The sequence below is a fragment of the Rattus norvegicus genome, chromosome 13 (assembly GCF_036323735.1).
Source record: "Rattus norvegicus strain BN/NHsdMcwi chromosome 13, GRCr8, whole genome shotgun sequence".
Lineage (NCBI taxonomy): Eukaryota > Metazoa > Chordata > Mammalia > Rodentia > Muridae > Rattus > Rattus norvegicus.
In genome coordinates, this window is record NC_086031.1 from 54,572,682 (window position 1) to 54,594,702 (window position 22,021).

At 37.7% G+C, this 22,021-nt stretch overlaps 1 protein-coding gene across 9 annotated transcripts in view; it reads left to right on the plus strand.

The window, feature by feature from the left end:
* Nucleotides 1–22,021, plus strand: part of Kcnt2 (potassium sodium-activated channel subfamily T member 2) — a 395,059-nt gene that overhangs the window by 357,851 nt on the left and 15,187 nt on the right. For 8 of the 9 annotated variants that reach the window (XM_017598802.3, XM_017598803.3, XM_063272313.1 and 5 more), the window contains one exon: nt 13,167–13,467. In XM_017598802.3, coding sequence (XP_017454291.1) covers nt 13,167–13,467 — 301 coding nt within the window. Of the gene's footprint in view, nt 1–13,166; nt 13,468–22,021 lie in introns of those variants that run through there. The other variant, XR_005492244.2, reaches the window with a different exon arrangement.

The following is a 22,021-nucleotide window of genomic DNA, read 5'->3' on the forward strand; positions in this document are numbered from 1 at the left end:
TAGAAGGAATTCGGTAGGGCTCCATCTGTTTCAATTTTGTGGAATAGTTTGGATAATATTGGTAAGAGGTCTTCTATGAAGGTTTGATAGAATTCTGCACTAAACCCGTCTGGACCTGGGCTCTTTTTGGTTGGGAGACCTTTAATGACTGCTTCTATTTCCTTAGGAGTTATGGGGTTGTTTAACTGGTTTATCTGTTCCTGATTTAACTTCGATACCTGGTATCTGTCTAGGAAATTGTCCATTTCCTGAAGATTTTCAAATTTTGTTGAATATAGGTTTGTATAGTAAGATCTGATGATTTTTTGAATTTCCTCTGAATCTGTAGTTATGTCTCCCTTTTCATTTCTGATTTTGTTAATTTAGACGCACTCTCTGTGTCCTCTCGTTAGTCTGGCTAAGGGTTTATCTATCTTGTTGATTTTCTCAAAGAACCAACTTTTGGTTCTGTTGATTCTTTCTATGGTCCTTTTCGTTTCTACTTGGTTGATTTCAGCTCTGAGTTTGATTATTTCCTGCCTTCTACTCCTCCTGGGTGTATTTGCTTCTTTTTGTTCTAGAGCTTTTAGGTGTGCTGTCAAGCTGCTGACATATGCTCTTTCCTGTTTCTTTCTGTAGGCACTCAGCTCTATGAGTTTTCCTCTTAGCACAGCTTTCATTGTGTCCCATAAGTTTGGGTATGTTGTACCTTCATTTTCATTAAATTCTAAGAAGTCCTTAATTTCTTTCTTTATTTCTTCCTTGACCAGGTTATCATTGAGTAGAGCATTGTTCAATTTCCACGTATATGTGGGCATTCTTCCCTTATTGTTATTGAAGACCAGTTTTAGGCCGTGGTGGTCCGATAGCACACATGGGATTATTTCTATCTTTCTGTACCTGTTGAGGCCCGTTTTTTGACCATTTATATGGTCAATTTTGGAGAAAGTACCATGAGGAGCTGAGAAGAAGGTATATCCTTTTGCTTTAGGATAGAATGTTCTATAAATATCTGTTAAGTCCATTTGGCTCATGACTTCTCTTTGTCTGTCGACATCACTGTTTAATTTCTGTTTCCATGATCTGTCCATTGATGAGAGTGGGGTGTTGAAATCTCCCACTATTATTGTGTGAGGTGCAATGTGTGTTTTGAGCTTTAGTAAGGTTTCTTTTACGTATGTAGGTGCCCTTGTATTTGGGGCATAGATATTTAGGATTGAGAGTTCATCTTGGTGGATTTTTCCTTTGATGAATATGAAGTGTCCTTCCTTATCTTTTTTGATGACTTTTAGTTGGAAATTGATTTTATTTGATATTAGAATGGCTACTCCAGCTTGCTTCTTCTGACCATTTGCTTGGAAAGTTGTTTTCCAGCCTTTCACTCTGAGGTAGTGTCTGTCTTTGTCTCTGAGGTGTGTTTCCTGTAGGCAGCAGAATGCAGGGTCCTCGTTGCGTATCCAGTTTGTTAATCTATGTCTTTTTATTGGGGAGTTGAGGCCATTGATATTGAGAGATATTAAGCAATAGTGATTATTATTTCCCTTTATATTCATATTTGGATGTGAGGTTATGTTTGTGTGCTTTCATTCTCTTTGTTCTGTTGCCAAGACGATTAGTTTCTTGCTTCTTCTAGGGTATAGCTTGCCTCCTTATGTTGGGCTTTACCATTTATTATCCTTTGTAGTGCTGGATTTGTGGAAAGATATTGTGTAAATTTGGTTTTATCATGGAATATCTTGGTTTCTCCATCAATGTTAATTGAGAGTTTTGCTGGATACAGTAACCTGGGCTGGCATTTGTGTTCTCTTAGGGTCTGTATGACATCAGTCCAGGATCTTCTGGCCTTCATAGTTTCTGGCGAGAAGTCTGGTGTGATTCTGATAGGTCTGCCTTTATATGTTACTTGACCTTTTTCCCTTACTGCTTTTAATATTCTTTCTTTATTTTGTGCGTTTGGTGTTTTGACAATCATGTGATGGGAGGTGTTTCTTTTCTGGTCCAATCTATTTGGAGTTCTGTAGGCTTCTTGTATGTCTATGGGTATCTCTTTTTTTAGGTTAGGGAAGTTTTCTTCTATGATTTTGTTGAAGATATTTTCTGGTCCTTTGAGCTGGGAGTCTTCACTCTCTTCTATACCTATTATCCTTAGGTTCGATCTTCTCATTGAGTCCTGGATTTCCTGTATGTTTTGGACCAGTAGCTTTTTCCGCTTTACATTATCTTTGACAGTTGAGTCAATGATTTCTATGGAATCTTCTGCTCCTGAGATTCTCTCTTCCATCTCTTGTATTCTGTTGTTGAAGCTTGTATCTACAGCTCCTTGTCTCTTCTTTTGGTTTTCTATATCCAGGGTTGTTTCCATGTGTTCTTTCTTGATTGCTTCTATTTCCATTTTTAATTCCTTCAACTGTTTGATTGTGTTTTCCTGGAATTCTTTCAGGGATTTTTGTGTCTCCTCTCTATGGGCTTCTACTTGTTTATTTATGTTTTCCTGGAATTCTTTCAGGGATTTTTGCGATTCTTTCAGGCATTTTTGCGATTCCTCTCTGTAGGCTTCTACTTGTTCTCTAAGGGAGTTCTTCATGTCTTTCTTGAAGTCCTCCAGCATCATGATCAAATATGATTTTGAAACTAGATCTTGCTTTTCTGGTGTGTTTGGATATTCCGTGTTTGCTTTGGTGGGAGAATTGGGCTCCGATGATGCCATGTAGTCTTGGTTTCTGTTGCTTGTGTTCCTGCGCTTGCCTCTCGCCATCAGATTATCTCTAGTGTTACTTTGTTCTGCTATTTCTGACAGTGGCTAGACTGTCCTATAAGCCTGTGTGTCAGGAGTGCTGTAGACCTGTTTTCCTCTCTTTCAGTCAGTTATGGGGACAGAGTGTTCTGCCTTCGGGCGTGTAGTTTTTCCTCTCTACAGGTCTTCAGCTGTTCCTGTGGGCCTGTGTCTTGAGTTCACCAGGCAGCTTTCTTGCAGCAGAAAATTTGGTCTTACCTGTGGTCCCGAGGCTCAAGTTCGCTCGTGGGGTGCTGCCCACGGGCTCTCTGCAGCGGCAGCAACCAGGAAGACCTGTGCCGCCCCTTCCGGGAGCTTCAGTGCACCAGGGTTCCAGATGGTCTTTGGCTTTTTCCTCTGGCGTCCGAGATGTGTGTGCAGGGAGCAGTCTCTTCTGGTTTCCCAGGCCTGTCTGCCTCTCTGAAGGTTTAGCTCTCCCTCCCACGGGATTTGGGTGCAGAGAACTGTTTATCCGGTCTGTTTCCTTCTGGTTCTGGTGGTGTCTCAGGCACAGGGGTCCTGCCGCTCCTGGGCCCTCCCCCACGGGAGCCCAGAGGCCTTATACAGTTTCCTCTTGGGCCAGGGATGTGGGCAGGGGTGAGCAGTGTTGGTGGTCTCTTCCGCTCTGCAGCCTCAGGAGTGCCCACCTGACCAGGCGGTTGGGTCTCTCTCTTACCGGGTCTGGGAGCAGAGAGCTGCTGCGGGCCGGGATCCGCGGGTGTGGGACTTCCGGTAAACACAGAACGTGCCCGGTCCTAGAGAAATTCTGCTTCCGTGTGTCCCAAGCTCACCAGGCAGCTTTCTTGCAGCAGAAAATTTAGTCTTACCTGTGGTCCTGAGGCTCAGGTTCGCTCGTGGGGTGCTGCCCAGGGGCTCTCTGCAGCGGCAGCAACCAGGAAGCCAGGGGAAAGTTTCTTAAGCATAATGTTAATGTCTAAGGCTCTATGATCGACGTTGATAAATGGGACCTCATAAACTAAAAATCTTCTTTAAGGCCACAAACACTATCATTAAGGCAAATTGGCAAACCTAGGATTCAGAAAAAAATTTTAGTAACCTTACATTCAATAAAGGACTAATGTTGAAAATATATAAAGAACTTAAGAAGTTAACATCTAAAAACATAAATAATCCAATTAAAAATGGGGAACAGAGCTAAATAGGGAATTCACAACAGAAGAATCTCAAATGACTGGGAAGCACTTAATGAAATGTTCAAAGTTCTTAGTCATGAACTAAGAACTAAGAGAAATGCAATTCAAAACAACACTGAGATTCTACTTCACATTAACACAGAATGGCTAAGTTCAAAAACTTAGGGAATAACAATTAATTGTAAATAACAAATACCCAATTTAATAAAAATGAAGAAAAAAAAACCTCAAGTGACAACATATGCTGGCAAAGATGTGGAGAAAGAAAAACATTCCTCTATTGCCGGTGGGATTGCAAATTGGTACAACCACTTGGAGAATCAATCTGGTGGTTTCTCTGAAAATTGTAAATAGATCTACCTGAAGATCAAACTATACCACTTTTGGGCATATACCCAAATAATGACCCACTGTACCACAAGAACACTAGGAAACAACCTAGATGTCCCTCAACCAAAGAATGAATACAGAAAATGAGTCCACTTACATAATGGAATACTAGCCATCTAAAAGTGAGGACATCATGAATTTTGCAGGCAAATGGGTAAAACTAGAAAAATCATCCTGAGTGAGCTAACACAGACCCAAAATTACATTGCATGGTATACAGTCACTGATGCGTGGATATTAGTCAAAATGTACTAAATCTCTAGGATACAACCCACAGATCATAAGTGTAACAAGCAGAAAAGACCCAACAAACCCACTTAGAAGAGGGAAAAATAATCATGGGAGGTAGAGGGAGGGAGGAATTTGCCTGTAGAGGGGAATGGGAGGAGGGAAAGGGGAAGAAGATTGGGTATGGGGTAGGGGCACGAGAGAAGCCCATAGGCCAGAAGAATGAATAGGAAACATGTAGCCTTCTGCGTGGGAGGTGGTCTGATCCTCTAGCAAGTCCCAGAGACTCCGGAGGTGAGAGACATTTAGGACTCAATGGGGTTGAGCTTAGCCAAAATGCCCAACAATGAGGAGAGGGAATTGGAAGAGTCAATGTACAATACGTAGACAGCAGGGAGAGGAAGGATAGGGTTACAAAACCACAGTCAAATGTCTGACCCAAATTGTTCCTGTCTAAAAGAACTGCAGGGACAAATATGAAGTAGAGACTAAAGGAATGAAGTCCAATGAGTGGTCCAACTTGGGATCCATCTCATGGGGAGGGAGAAAATCCAAGACCTAACACAATTACTGATGCTATGAGGTGCTTACAGACAGGAGCCTAGCATGGCTATCCTCCGAGAGGCCCTACCAGCAACTGATTGAGACAGCAGCAGATACACCCAACAATTGGACTAGAGTCGGAGACTCCTATGGTTGAATTAGAGGAAAGAAGAAGCTGAAGGGGAGGGTGACCCCATAGGAAGACCAGGAGTCTCAAGTAACCCAGACTCCTTGGGGGTCCCAACCAGGCAGCTAGGAGGCAAGGGGGAGGAGGAATGGGATGAGGAACTGTGAGAGAGGGGACCAGGAATCAGGGGAAAGGACTGAAATGTAAATAAATTTTTTAAATAAAATAAAATTATTTCACTGGCAGTGCTATCGTCTTAAACTAGTAACCTTTCATGAATTCTACTTTGCCTTAGTACCTCTATATGAGTCAACTCTATTAATAACATGAGTAATAAAAATGGAAAAAGAAACTTCTAGTAAAATGTTTGGTAATACCCACCATCCATTTCTTTAAATCCATTCTTTAACATGAGAAATATATTTTTCTTGGTTTCTATAAAATATCTATTATCATTTGTTCCTATATTTATAATTCTTTGTTTCATTACTTTCTACAAACTGCTCCTCAAGATACAATGCTTTTTATTTTTCTTATTTAGAAGAGAGACAGAGAGATTAAAAACATAAAACTGGGTAGTTTGGGAGACTAGGAAGATTAAATGTCGGGAGAGATAAAACTTGTTTAAAATGAATAAAAAAAGCACTAATAAACATGTGAACCAACTTTGGTTTATTAAATTTATTATCTTTTTGCAAAAGAATTCCATACATTCTTCCTAACATTAGTCCTAAGTTTCTCTGGAACATGGACTCACCTTTTCTATATTACCTGTTTCTACACAAACTCTACCTATTCACAATTTATTTGTATTACCTGTGTCATTGTTTTAGTTAATTAAGAGTACTTCCTTATTACTTATATAAATGTTTGTTCAGATATTGCAAGCTGCAAGTAGAATTGGAGCAATATAGCATGAGTTGTTTTTTTTTTCTAGCTTTTTAATAGTTTGAGGTAATATTCGAAGAATAGATGATGTAATGGGGAAATGCTTATCAACCTCAGATTTGGCATGGCTGTCCAAAATTTGTTATGATATTCAGAATAAGTACACAACAAATGCTAGAGAAATTTTTAGTGAGCATTTTGGGAGAGAAGGCAGGTAGGATTTCAAATTCCCCAAAGTGATCTGAGATAGTGGAAAATCTAAGTGATGTATTCCTTACTGTGGTCAGTTGCCAGCCCTGAGGTAAAGTTTGTTATGCAGTGAGTGTGACTGTCAAACTGCTTTCAAAAGAAGTTGGAGTGTTTTACCCAACTTGTATTGAAGTGAATTAAAATGGTTCTGGGGTTTAAGAGTTGACAGAAGTAGGCATCAAATGAGGGGTCAAATTGTTATCATTCAACCTACATCTTCGGTGACTAAAACATGTATTGCTTCCTTCAGAATTTAAATTTACAGTCTACAGCATTGTAGTTTGTAGTTTGTATTCTGGGGTTGGTACAAGACTGGAAATTCTTTTGGATTCTTTGACTTATATTCAAAGATTGAATATTTTGGAGATCTGAAATGTGTGCCTTGGTTGTCTTTACAGTGTGTGGGGCTATCTCAGAAGCAAGAAAATGTCACTTTTTGTTTTCTTACTATATGAAGAGAAAATTGTGTGTTGGCCAGAGACAGTAGCATACAAGTCTGTAAAATATACAAATGAGCCTTATTGCCCAGGGCAATCTGCTGTTAAGATGGTCTTCTGAATTTTGCCAAACCAATACTGATATTTTAATACATTTGGTACTGGAATGTTGTAGCAAGGAATAAAAGGCAACAATTTTATATGCTTCTTCTCATTTATGGTGACACTTCTATTCTTATAGTTTATTTATTTGCTCTGAGAGGCCTTGGTAGCCAAGGGATGAGTGATATGCTATATCCCCTTCACACTCAGCAAGGTACTGAGGATAGAATTGTCCTCTCTTGCAGAGAGCAGATGCCAAGGACTTGTTTGGCTCTCTTGTTTATATGCCATTTTCATTTTAAAGTGAAGCCTTGTTGGCCAAATTTATTTAACTCCCTAAAAATATCTCAATTTGCTGACCATGAGATGGTAAAGGAACACTAATTTTGATCATGGGCTGCATTCACGTGTGTTGGGGGGATGGGTTATCAGTATATATTTTAGTACTGTTTCTTTTATGAACTTAGATGCCTTTGTGTAGATGTTTAGAATTGCAATATCATCTTAGTGTGAAGTTTTTTCCTTTGATGGGTATGTAGTTCATCTTTCCCACGCTTTTCTAATTAGATTTGGTCCTCTCTATTCTTTTTTCAGATATTAAATGGCTACATCATCTTGCCTCTTGGAGTAACTTTTTTTATCCTTTTGCCATTAACTGATGTCTATCATTGATGTTAAAGTGTGTTTACGGATCCCGCTTTTTTATTTTATTTTATTTTATTTTATTTTATTTTATTTTATTTTATTTTATTCATGGGCATGGTTTTTACGAATTCATTAGCACCATTTGTTTCCATCGGCATCACAATCAAGGAAAACCATCTAGAATAAAGCAGTCTTTTCAACTGCACATTCTGGACAGAGAAGAACATCAAAGCACAGTTCTATTGGAACAGCTCTTGGTTAAGCATTCCATGAAAGTTTTGAGAATTAATCAGCAAATAGCCTTTGCCTTTTATTGTAGCTATCAAATTCTTTGGATTGCTCACCATGTTTGTCCAAATAAGAGAGAGAGAGAGAGAGAGAGAGAGAGAGAGAGAGAGATTACCACTTTATAATTTATGTAAGAAGAATATGTGAAGTTGGTTACCAAGCAATTATTAATTATCATTATTTTTCTTTGTCTGTCTACAAAGACAATAAGCATAACCTGTGGCTCTCTCATGGGTGGAGAAACAACATAATATTCTTCACGCAGTTATAAACTAGCGCTCATCCAGAACTTTGAAATAGAAGCAAACGTGAATATAAGCCATGAAACTTGAAGGCGAACAGTATTTCAAAGTATAATTAAAAGTCAATAATTACTAATCTCCAATTAAAGCCTCATTATGGGTTACTAAAAAATACACTTGATGATTCTTCAGCTATAAGATGGGCCAAGTGATAGTATGGCTGCCATAAATCTGCAACATAGTCTTATATTCACTCAAATAAACCATTAGTATTTCTAAAACGACTATGCCACATTGACCATAATTAAGAAATCATCTTATCCATATCCGACCTTCATCCGTTTTTTTTAATCTTTAGCCATTTTTTACAGTCCAGGCATTATACCACTCCTGTTCTGCTCTTAGACATTCTGTTCTTATCTCATTCCTCCGCTCCCATCTCCAAAAGGATGTCCCCAACTCCCACACATCCCTTCACCCTGCTCCCCATCCCCTGGAGCCTCAAGTCTCTCAATGCTTAGGTGCTTCTTTTCCCATTGAGGACAGAACAGGCAGTCCTTTTTTGTATATGTGTCACCAGCCTTGGACCACCTAATGTATGCTGCCTGGTAGGTGTATGAGAGATCTCCGGGGTCCACGTTAATTGAGACTGCTGGTCTACCTCTGGGGTCACTGTCCTCCTCAACTTCTTCCAGCCTTTCCCTTATTCAACCTCAGAGGTCCTTGACTTCCCACCACTGTTTGGGTGTAAGCATCTGCTTTTGTCTCAGTCAGCAGCTTGTTGGGCCTCACAAAGGGCTGGTATGCTAGGCTCCTGTCTACAACTACATTATAGTATCAGTATCAGGCCTTGGAGCCTCCTCTTGATATTGGTTCCAATTTGGGACGATCACTAGACCTCCTTTCCCTTAGGCTTGTCTCTATTTTTGTTCCAGCAGTTCTTTTAGACAGGAACAATTTTGGGTTAGAGTTTTTGACCGTGGGATGGCAACCCCATCCCTCCCCTTGAAGCCCAGTCTTTCTACTGGAGGTAGATTCTGTAACTTCTCTCTCACCATTGTTGAGCATTTCACCTAAGATTCCTCACTTTGAGACTAGAGATTCTCCCACCTCCCGGGTTTCTGTTACATTCTAGAGCATCCCCCCACCTCCCAACTCCCGAGATTGTACATTTCCATTCATTCTGCAGGTTCCCTAGGCTTCCCACATACTAAGGTTATTTGGGAGAGTCCTCTACCTGTGGCCTGGGCTATAGCAGACCAGGTCCTGGGAGAGCTTCAGACCATGGGGTCTTCAGAGGAACAGTCATGCTTATGGTTGCCCAGGTGGAATGTGCAGGCCAGAAAATGTGGATCCTGTGTTTTAATTCAATCTGTTATTCTCGTTTTTCTATTTTGGGCAATTGAGACTCTTGATGTAGAAATTTATCAATAATCAGTGTTTGTTGATTCCTGTTACATTTTAGTTTTGATGTGGGTAATTTTAAACCCTCTTTTTACGTATCTGAGATTATTTATTCCTTGTGTTTTCTTGGCTGTGGCTAACCTCATGAATTTAAGTTTTCCTCTTAGCACCTTCTGTGTAGCTGGATTTTTAGCTAGGTACCGCTTAAACTTGGTTTTTATTTTGAAATTTCATCATCAATTGTGATTGACAGCTTTGCTGGGTATGGCACTCTGGGCTGGCGTCTGTGCTGTCTTAGAAGAGTCTGTAGAACATCCAGCCAGCACCTTTCTCAGCTTTAGAGTCTCTATGGAGAAGTCAGGTGTTATTCCAATGGGTCTGCTTTCATATCTTACTTGGTCATTTTTCCATTGCAGCTTGTAATATACATCTTTGTTTCTGTTTGTGTGTGTGTGTGTGTGTGTGTGTGTGTGTGTGTGTATTTTACAGATATTTTCCATGCCACTTTCTCAAGTGATATTTAGCATTATTTATCCATCTCACTATTCCTTCCTCTATTCTTCTCTCTGCTCTTTCCCATTTAAATTCTTTCCATTTGATTTTTCCCTTTTACACCTTTGTACTATTGTGTTCTGACTCCCTTCCCCACTGTGCCCTTTTAAACAATGAAATGATCAAGCCATTTTAGGCAGAAGATATTATTTCAAATATGTAATTTATTTTTGTAAAGATATACATTTAGCACTTTCTTTAATCATGGAAAGTTTTATGAATCTTAAAAAAAGTTTTTTAGATGATAAGACTACATTTTTGACAACGTATTATAATGCACACATCAAATTTCTTATGTTACCTTAATGTACATTTACACATATGAACATATTCCTAAATCTGTTTTACAAAAAGTAGATTTGGGGTGTGGTGGGGAGATATCTCAAGAGATTAGAACATCTGATGAGCAAGCATGACACCCTGAGTGTGGACTCCCAAGTCTCCTGTAAAAATGCTGTTTGTTGCCCTCTGATGCCAATGCTAGCACTGGGAAATAGACCGAGGAGGGACCTGGTGTTCCCTGCCCAGAAAGCCATGTCATACAGGTGAGCTGCAGGTTCTGTGTAAAACTCTGCATTAATGTAAGGTGCAAGAGAGAAGGCACCCAACATCTTACTCTGTTCTGCATATGCACAATTACACACACACACACACACACACACACACACACACACACTAATAATACTTTTCTTGTATTTTTGTTTTTATTTTATTAAGTATTTGATGATAAAAATAAAAATTCTCTGATTAATTATAGATGGACAGAATAATTGATGCAAGTAAAATATACTTTATATTATAAATATGTTTCTTCTCTTCAAATTTAATATATTGGGTTGGGGATTTAGCTCAGTGGTAGAGCACTTGCCTAGCAAGCACAAGGCCCTGGGTTCGGTCCCCAGCTCCAGAAAAAAAACAAAACAAAACAAAAAAAATTTAATATATTTACTAGTTACAGTTCATAGAATTTACTATCTGTCCAATTTCCCATTTGTACCACTGTCTCAATCCAGGGCGCAAGTCATGTTACTTAGCGTATACTGAGCTTCTTCTGAATTAAATGCCATACCTTGTTCTCTTTGGTTGAGTTAGAAAGTAACCGATAGACAGAAAATGATAGATGACAATGGAATTTACCTTTACAGAAAGGAAAATTGAAACAGTCAGAGAATCGAGATTTCATAACCAGGAAAGGCAGCTGTTTAATAGTCTGCTAGGAATTTAAGCCAAACCCAGTGTGACCCCAGAATGCCTGCTTTACTATTTTAACCCTCAAAGCTATAGTTCAGGAAAACTCCCTAAAGGTGAAGCCATCATTACATTTTCTGTGCTTCACAGTATTTCCTGTTTGGAGATGTTGTGTTCAAAGAAGAGTAGTGTAACAGCATCTGATGAAGAGACCTTGGGAAATTATTCCACAAATAGACATCTTTTCACACATATGCACAAATATGCAATTAATAACAGTACATGTCAGCAATGTTATTTACATTGTTACTAAACTTTTATTTATTATGTAGTATTGTCACTCCTTTAGGTCAAAGTTAGAGATGGTAATGGTTTCTCTGTATGGCAGTATGTTGTGCAAAATTTTTAAATATTTATGTGGGCTGGAGGATGAATATTAACATTATCATTTTATTCAAAAAGCTATACATTTGTCTTTCACATAGAGATGGAAAAACCCTGAAGCACCACTCCAGTTTGATCATCTCGTTATAAAAAGCTAGCAACTATACTCCTCATATGTGATGTTCAAAGGAAAAACAAAGGTTTCAAAATCCAACTTTATGCTATGCAGTCTCTAAGTTTCACTCGGTTTTCTAAAACAAATTCTCATTTTTTTCTTCTTCTGGATAGAATGACATTTACAAGATTTTTGCTTGCTATATAGACTTATGAGAAAAATGACATACAATTTTAAATGACCGTATATGTGAAATCATGGTATTCACGTCCTAGGAGATTACAGAACTAACCTAAGTGAGACATTTAAATATTACTTGGATAATACATAAATAGTTTGATTCATAATTTATTTATTTACTTAGGTTCCTTTTTTTGGAGCTGGGAACCGAACCCAGGGCCTTGCACTTCCTAGGCAAGCGCTTTACCACTGAGCTAAATCCCCAACCCTTGATTCATAATTTAGATGCATATATTTCACAGTGCCTGAAACATAGGATTAAGAAAAAACATTCACAAAGACAAAGAGTGTTGTGTGTTGGTCTGAACTAGCATCTAATCCTTTCCCTGTGCCTTACATATTAATGAGTAGAGGATTCTAACACCTAAACTGTAAGTGATGTTATGTATGCTTAGGACCTTGAATGATTTCCTCAGAAAGCTTGATGCAAAAGAAATGCAGTTTTTCCTGTAGGACATTTTATATATATGGTGAACTTTAGATAGTCCTTATTGATGACACATTTTCTAATAGTTTGTAAACTACTTTCACAGAAGAGGGTTTTAGTTGCGATAGTAGCTAGGTGGGAATAAATAAGCTAAGATTTGTAAAGGGATCCATGATATAAATACTTCAAGGCTTCCAGTTTAAGTTCTGAGAAATAATTATCTAGTTTCTACATTTTTTTCAATGAACTTTTCATCAGGAGATGTGAAGTTTCAATTAATTATTTTTATGTTATCTTAAAAATTACTGTTCTGTAAGAGAAATAAGACGGAATTCTTGCTGTCTTAGCTGAATTTTGGTATGTGATTATGTCCTAGTATGTTGCTAGAATTGTGGGCTAGGCCCTCACTGAGGCGCATAATTTATACGTACAGTTAGAGGATACGTTGGATCTATGTCCTGACCCTGAATTGAACTGTATGTATGTAAATAAAGTTATAAAACATTATGGAATTTGTTTAAAATGTCTGTGTTCTAACAATCAGTTACATATATACATATATATGTAACATATTATATAAATTTTTTAAAGTCATATTAAAAAGACTAACACTGGGAAGGTCCAGATATTTTAAGTTTCTGAAAGTTGATTAGTAGAAGATGGTAGAATGGAATGTCTATGTTTTGTTTTTCCTGTGGAAACCATCACATGTAGATATAAAACCACACCGAGATCATACGAACAAGTTATTTAAATTCTAGTCGATAACTACTCCTAAAATATGTAATTGTCATATTCCTTTCCCTTAAAGTCTCAAATATCCATCAGTGTGGAAGAGTGGGAAGACACCAAAGATGTCAAAGACCCAGGGCACCACCGCAGCATTCACCGCAACTCAACCTCTAGCGACCAGTCAGACCACCCCTTGCTGCGGAGGAAGAGCATGCAGTGGGCCCGGAGGCTGAGCAGAAAAGGGCCAAAGCACTCTGGTAAAACTGCAGAAAAGATAACCCAGCAACGACTGAATCTCTACAGGAGGTCGGAAAGACAGGAGCTTGCTGAACTTGTGAAAAACAGAATGAAACACCTGGGCCTCTCTACGGTGGGCTACGGTATGCTCCTTAAAACGCCTATTCACCTACCTATGCCTTGTTTCTTTTGTTTCTAGTCGCACAGTCAACTTTGGTGTAGGAAAGGACTGATCTTGTTTGGCAGAGTATTTCAGATTTTGATTAAAATCTCATCTTTTGTGCAATATTTAAATCACAAACTTTGCTAAACTGTGTTTAGCCTTATTTAGTTCACTAGGCAATGTTTGAACCCATCACAGCAATACCGCACTTTATTCATAAAATTTGAAGTGGATTTAATTTCCATATTGGAGCTACAAAAACTAAGCCACGAAACTTTTGGATTTGCTAATACCTAGGTAAGATTTACATAGGTTTATCTGACTTTCTCTCTCTCTCTCTCTCTCTCTCTCTCTCTCTCTCTCTCTCTCTCTCACACACACACACACAAATACACACTAGACACAAATATCATACCTATCTAAATTCTAGGTCCTGAGATGAAATGAATTTGAGGTATTACAACTAACTTTCATGGCCATTGGATAACTGTAACTTAGAAATTGTGTTTAGTTTCTTAACCAAAGACTTCAAAGGATGTATTTATATTCTATTTTATTTTTTTGAGATTCTAATATAAGTATAACATTTCTAATTTCCATTTCTTCCCTTCTAGCTCTTCCATATACCCTTTCCTGCTTTCCTTCAAATCCGTGGCCTATTTCATTATTTCTCATTACACTCATATATGTAGGTGCACATGTGTGTATGTGTTTCTAGATATAACCTCTTCAGTTCACATTGTATCACTTGTGTGTATATTTTATGTGCTGACCATTTGGCTGTGTACAATTTAATGAAGTAATGTACTAATAATGTGAGACATGTCATTATTCAAGTTTTGGGCCAGAAATGTGCTTATCAGACTAATAACAAAACCTATAGATATGCGGTAGGAACTGAGGACAATCCACTGCCCACTATTAGATGTCAGATGGCAAAAGGCCAGTGGCTGCTTAGAGACACAGAATCCTTTGCCTTTATGACAAAATTCCTCATAGTTTGTTCCATACAATGTGCACATCTACATACATGAACATATAAGCAAAATTAGTGAACTTAGTAAGATGTATATATGTACCTATGTATATATAATGTGTGTACATATAAATGCATATATCAAACAATAATTTTTAAATTTTATGAATGTTGCAAAGGGAATGCAGGAATTTAAGGAGACAAAGAGACAGGAATGGTGTAGATTTAGCCATTGTGTATAAAATTCAAGAAAATATGAAACTAAGAAATTTATTTAACTAGCCAAAGAAAATGGGATATTTTAATTGCTTATCTATACATATATATTTCCTCATATCCTCTTTGTTATCAAGTCTTACCTTGAGACATTTTAATCACCAAGTTAGAATTTAAAAGACGTTACTTTTTGGGCTTTTTTTTTTTTGGTTTTCTTTTTTTGAGCTCGAGGAGTCAAATATGTTTATTGAGTTGTTTCACATTGAATCTGTTTACATTTTTCATAATTCCTTATATTTATTAGATCAGTGTCTTGTTTACCCTTTATGATTTTTCTCTCAGAGGTTCAGAGGTGGATGATTCTGCTCAAAGACTTGCATTTGAATTTGCACCACTACAAAACTCACAATGATCTTAGAGAAATTCACTAATGGCTCCTTACCACTTCGAATGACATCTGAGATGAATTGATTTTAAACAAATTAGTTTTCTACTTTTACCTTTTACATATTGCTAAGTTTGTCTTTTAATGAAAAGATCTATCAAATGATTATTCCTCTGAGTCTGAGCTCTTTCAGGAATATTATAAATCCTGATTAGTCCATAAACAGAATAGCACGTTGCCTCTTGACAATCAGGAATATAAAAAAGCCTGAGCTTACTACATGTGAAGGAAATCTTTCGTAGGCACCATGGATTTACTCATATTCTATTTGTGTGGAATTAGTTAATATTTTGCTCATGATAAGTCTTATAATGGAAAACGTTCTATCCATTTATTTCCTCCTGTTTTTATAACCCCTCTCTTATTCATATGTGTACACAAAGATGCCCTTTTCTGTTCTACAGCATTTACTGAACACCTGTGATCTCAGGTTATGAGAACAGGATTTAAAATATAAAATATCACTGTCTTCTAGACATGTTCCCTTAATACTAACTTTATCCCCAAAATCAACATCACTAGAGTGTCTATAAGTACGAGGAAAGGAACTCTTCAAGAGACTGGGAACTGTGTTCACACAGACAAGAACACTGTTAGAATATATTAAAATATATTAATTTTATGTGCTTGAACCGGTTTTCCAATTTTCTTATGTGTAAACTGAAAACAGTATCATCTTTGTCAGAATACATTATGATAAATTGTACTGAGACATAAAATATACTATCAGATACATGCTTCCTCTAAATTACACATCCCTTAAGCCTTCTGAATGCTATAATTTTAGGTCCAGCATTTCCCACCTACAGATATACCACATATCTGCTTAATCTCATTATGTACTACCCTTCCTTATACACAAAATGATAAAAATTTAGAACCCCTGTTTAAAAAATGCAGAGCAACTGACAAACATATTAATATGTTAGATGTCCATGAGTTGTGAAGTGAGGCTTTTGTAAATATGGATACTATGTGAGAAGTGAGTAGACTGTATGCAGTCATGGGTATGGAACATAAAGGAGGAAAGACAGAAGACTAACACAATGACACCTGGAGGCCATTGAGCTGAAATGGGCAACTCTTGTATCTAAGTACTTGGGACATTCTGATAGAGAGACCCTCAGTCTTGTTATCGCCAAACATAACTAATTTTGTATACCACCCAGATTGTTGAGCAGTGTCACTCGTTATATCTTGCCTGGTATAAAAATATATAATGCTGCAAGTCTGATACTATGTCACTGGTGCCAATGAGAGAACTGTATCCACAGAATGATGTACAAACCAGGTTTGAATAGCAGGAACAGTAGAGGCAGATACTTAGGTATATTATACTTAGGTACAAATATGTTATGAGTGGCTCTAAGTAAAAGAAAAATATAAACATACATAAAGAGAATATAAAATTTCAGATTTTCATGTAAATAAATACTGTTAAGATATTAGATTACAGACCTTCCTGGAAGGCCTGCTTTCTCTGCAATTAGAATCATTACCTTTACTGTTCTTGGCTGAGGAGCTGAGGCACACACCTCTCCCAATTATTTTACTTCCTTACTCTGATCCCACTAAGGCCCACAGTAGGACATATGCTTGTTCCTTAGGTATTAGTTTCACATGACCATTGCTGGCCTCCTAACCTTGTTGGGTCGGAATTCACCCTGAAAGCCTGCTCATCCATAAGATCAGATGCTACAACCAGCAGAACTTGCACTCAGATTCATGGATATCTGTTGTGGTCAATACTCCAACCCAAATATGCCTGTGCAATGAAAACACATTAATATAAATACAAGCTGTGTGCCTAGATTGGGCAGATCTACCACTACTCTATTCCTCAGCTATGAGAGCCCTTAAATTGTGGTTTCTCCAGGCCACCTGCTTGAGCTCCATTTTTTTCTTTCACCTCCCCTTCCTCCCATCATTCCCTTCTCTCTCCTCCCTCCTTCTTCCTCGAGCTTTTTTGCTCGATCCTAGCTTCTCCTCCCAAATCACAGGCTCTAGCCTTTATTTTACAAGGTAAAATGGGGAGAAGGTTCTTATGAAGTCATCTGAGTGCAATTCACTCCCCCTCCTAGGCAGTACTTTTTGGGGAAGTGGAATTAACAGCAAAATACAAAATGCACCAGGGCAATCCACAACAAATATCAACATCCTTAAACAGACATTCTCAGCTTCACCGATCAGACAACATGTCTCAGCTAACACAATCACACCAAACATTGCTATCTTAACACTTGTTTGGGGTGCTTCTCCATTCCTCAGGTCAGATACTACAATCATGTAGGCCTTTAACACCCAAGCTATCATGTTCTCAAGACCAGCTACTGAGCACCTGTCTGTTTTCTATGCCACTGGTCCTCCAATATATACAATCTCTATTAACTTATTCATAGCACTCACTGTTGAGACCAGAGTCCCTAATTTTTCCTAGGTAAACTGAGCTTCAAGTATCTAGACTCTGAACTAGCCAAGAATGGGTAAGAGAAAAACAGATCCACATGCTCATTCAACATAGAGGATTGATACCTATTAGTGCAGAAACTCATATCCAAAGATACCATCAATCACCTAATGCTGCATGCACTGGTAACAACAGAAATATACAAGCAGTATGAAAAATTAAGACAATACATGTTCTTCACCCTGTAGAACAAAACAGCAACAGCAAGAACTACAAACCCCACCAATCTCATAGTAACAGTCTCTGGCAAAAACAGCAAATCAACCAATGGAAGTTCCTGTAAAGTAGACCACAAATTGAGACCACAAAATGCCAATCTCAACAAGTGTAAGAAATTTGAAGTAACCCTTTGTATTCTATTTGACTACAACAGATTAATGCTTGAAATTACAGTGGAAAATAGGCTCTAGAGATTACATGAACTCACAGAGATTAAATAATCCAGTATTGAATGATGGATGTGTCACAGATAAGATTAAGACAAAGATTTCATTTTTTAATGATAAAATGAAAATTGAAATACAATATAACAGGCAGTATACACCAACTGATATGAGGCCCCCAACACAAATAGAGCAGAGGACTGCCAGTTCTGGATTGAGTCAGAGGACATGCTCATAACCTTCAAGAGACTGGAGGCTCCAGGGAATGGGGAGGTCTAGTGGGGGCTGGGGGTGGGGACATTCTCATGGAAGTGGGAGGAAGGGGTATGGAATATGGAACAAATTAATTGCTTAATGGTCCACCTTAAGAATTCAGAACAATAAAAATACACCAAACCCAAGCAAAAGATGACAGTCATTTTTTAAATGCCAAAAATTAATGAAGTGGAAATTTTTAAATAATACAAAGAACAATCCCACACTCTAACTCCTCCTAGACTCCTTATTTCATATCTCCTTCCCAAAATAGTATTCATTTCAGCTTGTTTGTTTGTTTGCTTAACTCACTAAGTCTAATTAGCACTGCCAGTATATATGCTTGGGTATGACCTGTACAATGGGAAATGGAAAATCTACCAATACTACTCTCCAGTGGCAGCCAGTACCTGACTAGCTTGGTAGCTATGGGAGAACCTCTCTATTTCATGCTGGAATCTTTAACTGGTTTGAAAGATCAAACCTACACGAGAGTGTAGGTTTTATGCAGATAAAAATAGATACCTGTATACTACAGCCATGACTTTCATAGAGCTCCTCCCGATCCTCCGACAGTTATGTTTTTTCTGCCCATCTCTTCAGAGATGTTCCTGGAGTCTGATGTCTCATGAAAGTAGGCTTGACATAGTAGTCCACTTTTGGCTAATCATTTACAATTGATTATTCTTAGCACTTTGAAGAACAATGAAGTTCTGAATCAACCATCACCCACTATATTAGAAAAATTTCTGATTGTGATTGGGGGCAGCATAAACCTATAATACAAAGATAAATATGTAGAAGGTAGATTGACCATTTACATAACATGTATGAATAGGTTCCCAATGAACCTGTAAATAGGCCTGTCACTCTCCCAGCCATTGATTTGGAACTTGTTTATAGAACTGCATTGTGTTTTCCCATGTTGTACTTAGTAATACAATCACAAGAACAAGTAATCACCCTTACAAACAGTCTTGCAATTACTGAACCAGTGGAAATATCTTACTTAGAAGGTCAGTTTGGTAACTTGCAGTGTTCAGTCCACAGCTGAATAAGACCACTGTGTCTTCTGACACTGTTAAGTTAGCCAGAAGGAAGAGTGTCCAGGTTAATTTGAGATTGGTTTCTCTTTGTTCTTCAACTAAAATTTATGGTGTCTTCAGCAATAGGGACTCATCAAGTTATGATGGACAACCAGGAACCATGTCAGTGGCCTCTATTGTTCTGGGTGACTTGGGGACCTTATTAACCAATAACATGTATGAGTGCATGCTCGTCTCTGAGATTTTTTAAGTAACTCATGTCTTCTAGAAGCAGTGTTATGAACTAATGTGAGGCTAAATGTAATAAAAGGTGTAAATGGCATATAAAATGGTGTTATTTCATTAGGTTTCCTCATACTTCCTTAAATTTTTATTAATCTACTTTATACCCTTAATTCCCAGTTTCTTTTTTTAATTTTTATTGTTTATTTTATTTATTTAGATTTCAAGTGTTATCCCTCTTTTTGGTTTCCACTCCAAAAACCCCCTATCACACCCTCTTCCCCCTGCTTCTGTTAGGGTGCTCCCCCACCCACCCATCCACTCCTGTCTCATCGACCTAGCATTCCACTATGCTAGGTCATCAAGCCTTCACTAGACCACGGGCCTTCCCTTCCATTAATGTCAGATAAGGTCATTCTCTGCTACATATGCAGCTGGAGCCATGGGTCTCTCCATGTATACTCTTTGATTTGTGGTTTAGTTCCTGGGAGTTCTGGTGGGTCTGGTTGGTTGATATTGTTGTTCTTCCTATAGGGTTGCAATCCCCAATTTCTTGATTGCTAGGAATATCGAACACTTTTAAAAATCCTATTTGGTCAATGTGATTTTCTGTAACATTTTGCATCTGATACTCCTGAAAGTTGCTGTGAAACTGTGTCTATTATAAATGCCAGGTATAATGTCACACATATATAGATGTTTAAGTGACATCAATAGACATAATCACCTGGAAGAGAGAAAGGTCATAGGGCTTCAACCCTACACAAAATACTCCAGGCAATTTAGGAACAATGAAAGCAGTGGAAATTGTTGTCCCCAAGGAACAGCACAATAATCACTTATCAAATAAAAAATGATCAGCTCAGGGCTTATATACATACAAGTAAAATTATGTAGACTGAACAGTTTGTATTTATGTATTAAACACACATACACGCACATACCCATGCAAGCAAGCACAACAACAAAAATTAAAGAGAGAGAAGAGATGTGGAAGGGCTTGGAGGAAAGTTAAGGAAAGGGTAAAACTGTATAATTAGATTATAGTCTCAAAAGATTAATGAAAGAAACTTAAAAAGACTTATTTTTTCTCTTGTGCTTCTCTATTGAAATTTGTCTTCTCAAGCCCTAGTCAATTTGTTAGTAGACACTCTGAGGGATATTTGATTTTTTGCAGTTCTTTATAAAGTTTTGCTAATAGTCTGTTGTCTGAAGTACATGACAAAGGTTTTTCTCTCATTCGAGGCCTGTGTGTTTGGTTCCCTTGTCTATGCCAAGGATTGCATGCAGTCTTGTTCACTGTTTTCTATCCCACTAAAGCCCTATTAGAAAGCTCCTTTCTACCTTCTATCCTGAATAGAAATATTTGGTTCATTTGGAATTGAGCTTTGTATGAGATGTAAGACATGAGTGATTTCATTGTTCTGTAAGTGGATGTCTAGTTTTATTAGCACCATTTTTTGAATTGCTAGCCTTTTTTTATTGTGTGTGAAACAATTTCAATAGCAGTAATTTTTGCTATATGGAATTTTTCAGCTTTCAAAGGTCAGAGCTTAGCTGTCTTGACACAGTCTATTCATAAAAGATTATGAGTACATTTTTGATGTTAGGAAATAGAATCTTGATTCTCTGGTTCATGAAAACACATATAAGTATTTTTTTCAGAAAGTATTGTATTATGATATCAACACAACAATATATTTTCATGTCTGACATGGTTAGCGATAATTATGGGAGACTCTTAATAATCCATCAAACCTACACTATTCCTCCTATAGAACTGAGATATAACCCAAATTTAACTACAGAAAATGACTGAGATTAAAGCAATAGTGTGTTGCCAATAAAACAATTCATGAATGTGGTTTGATGTATGTCTCTAACAGGCTTTAAAAAACAAAATACCTATCCATTCTCAAATGCAAGATCACAAAAAGGAAGTGGTGACTGTGGGCCTAAGACAACGTGTAGCAGACAGGGAAGAGGCCAGACTAAGCTCTACTGCTAGGCAGACTTGAAAGAATGGGTTTGAATTCACCAACTACTGCTAACCTAAATCAAAAGGATGACATCCATCTTCTTTGAGGACAAGTCATTGAGGCATGAAGAAAGAAACTGGTATTGCTGGTTCTGATTTGGACCTCATCCATCCAGGCCTTGATTTAAAACCTGTATATTACCAACCTGTTCAAGATCATTTTACCACCAATTGCACAAGTGTCTTCAGTTTGATGTGTTCAAATAAACTGGTTGAGAAAGACAAAATATTGACAAAATAACTGCATCCATTATCAGAACACTTATAATTATCTAGACAACTTTGTGACAATCATGAGAGTAAAACTGGTCAGTAGCTTGTATCCAACAGCAAAGAAGACTAGCTGTTAATGATAGAGTGCAGCAGTATATCTACACTGAGCAAAAGGTACTCTGTTAAAATCATCTTCTTTGTATTGCAGCTCAGGAATGCTGTTCTTTATTTATGAAATTGACTTGCTCATACACATAAGAAATGAAGCTTTTT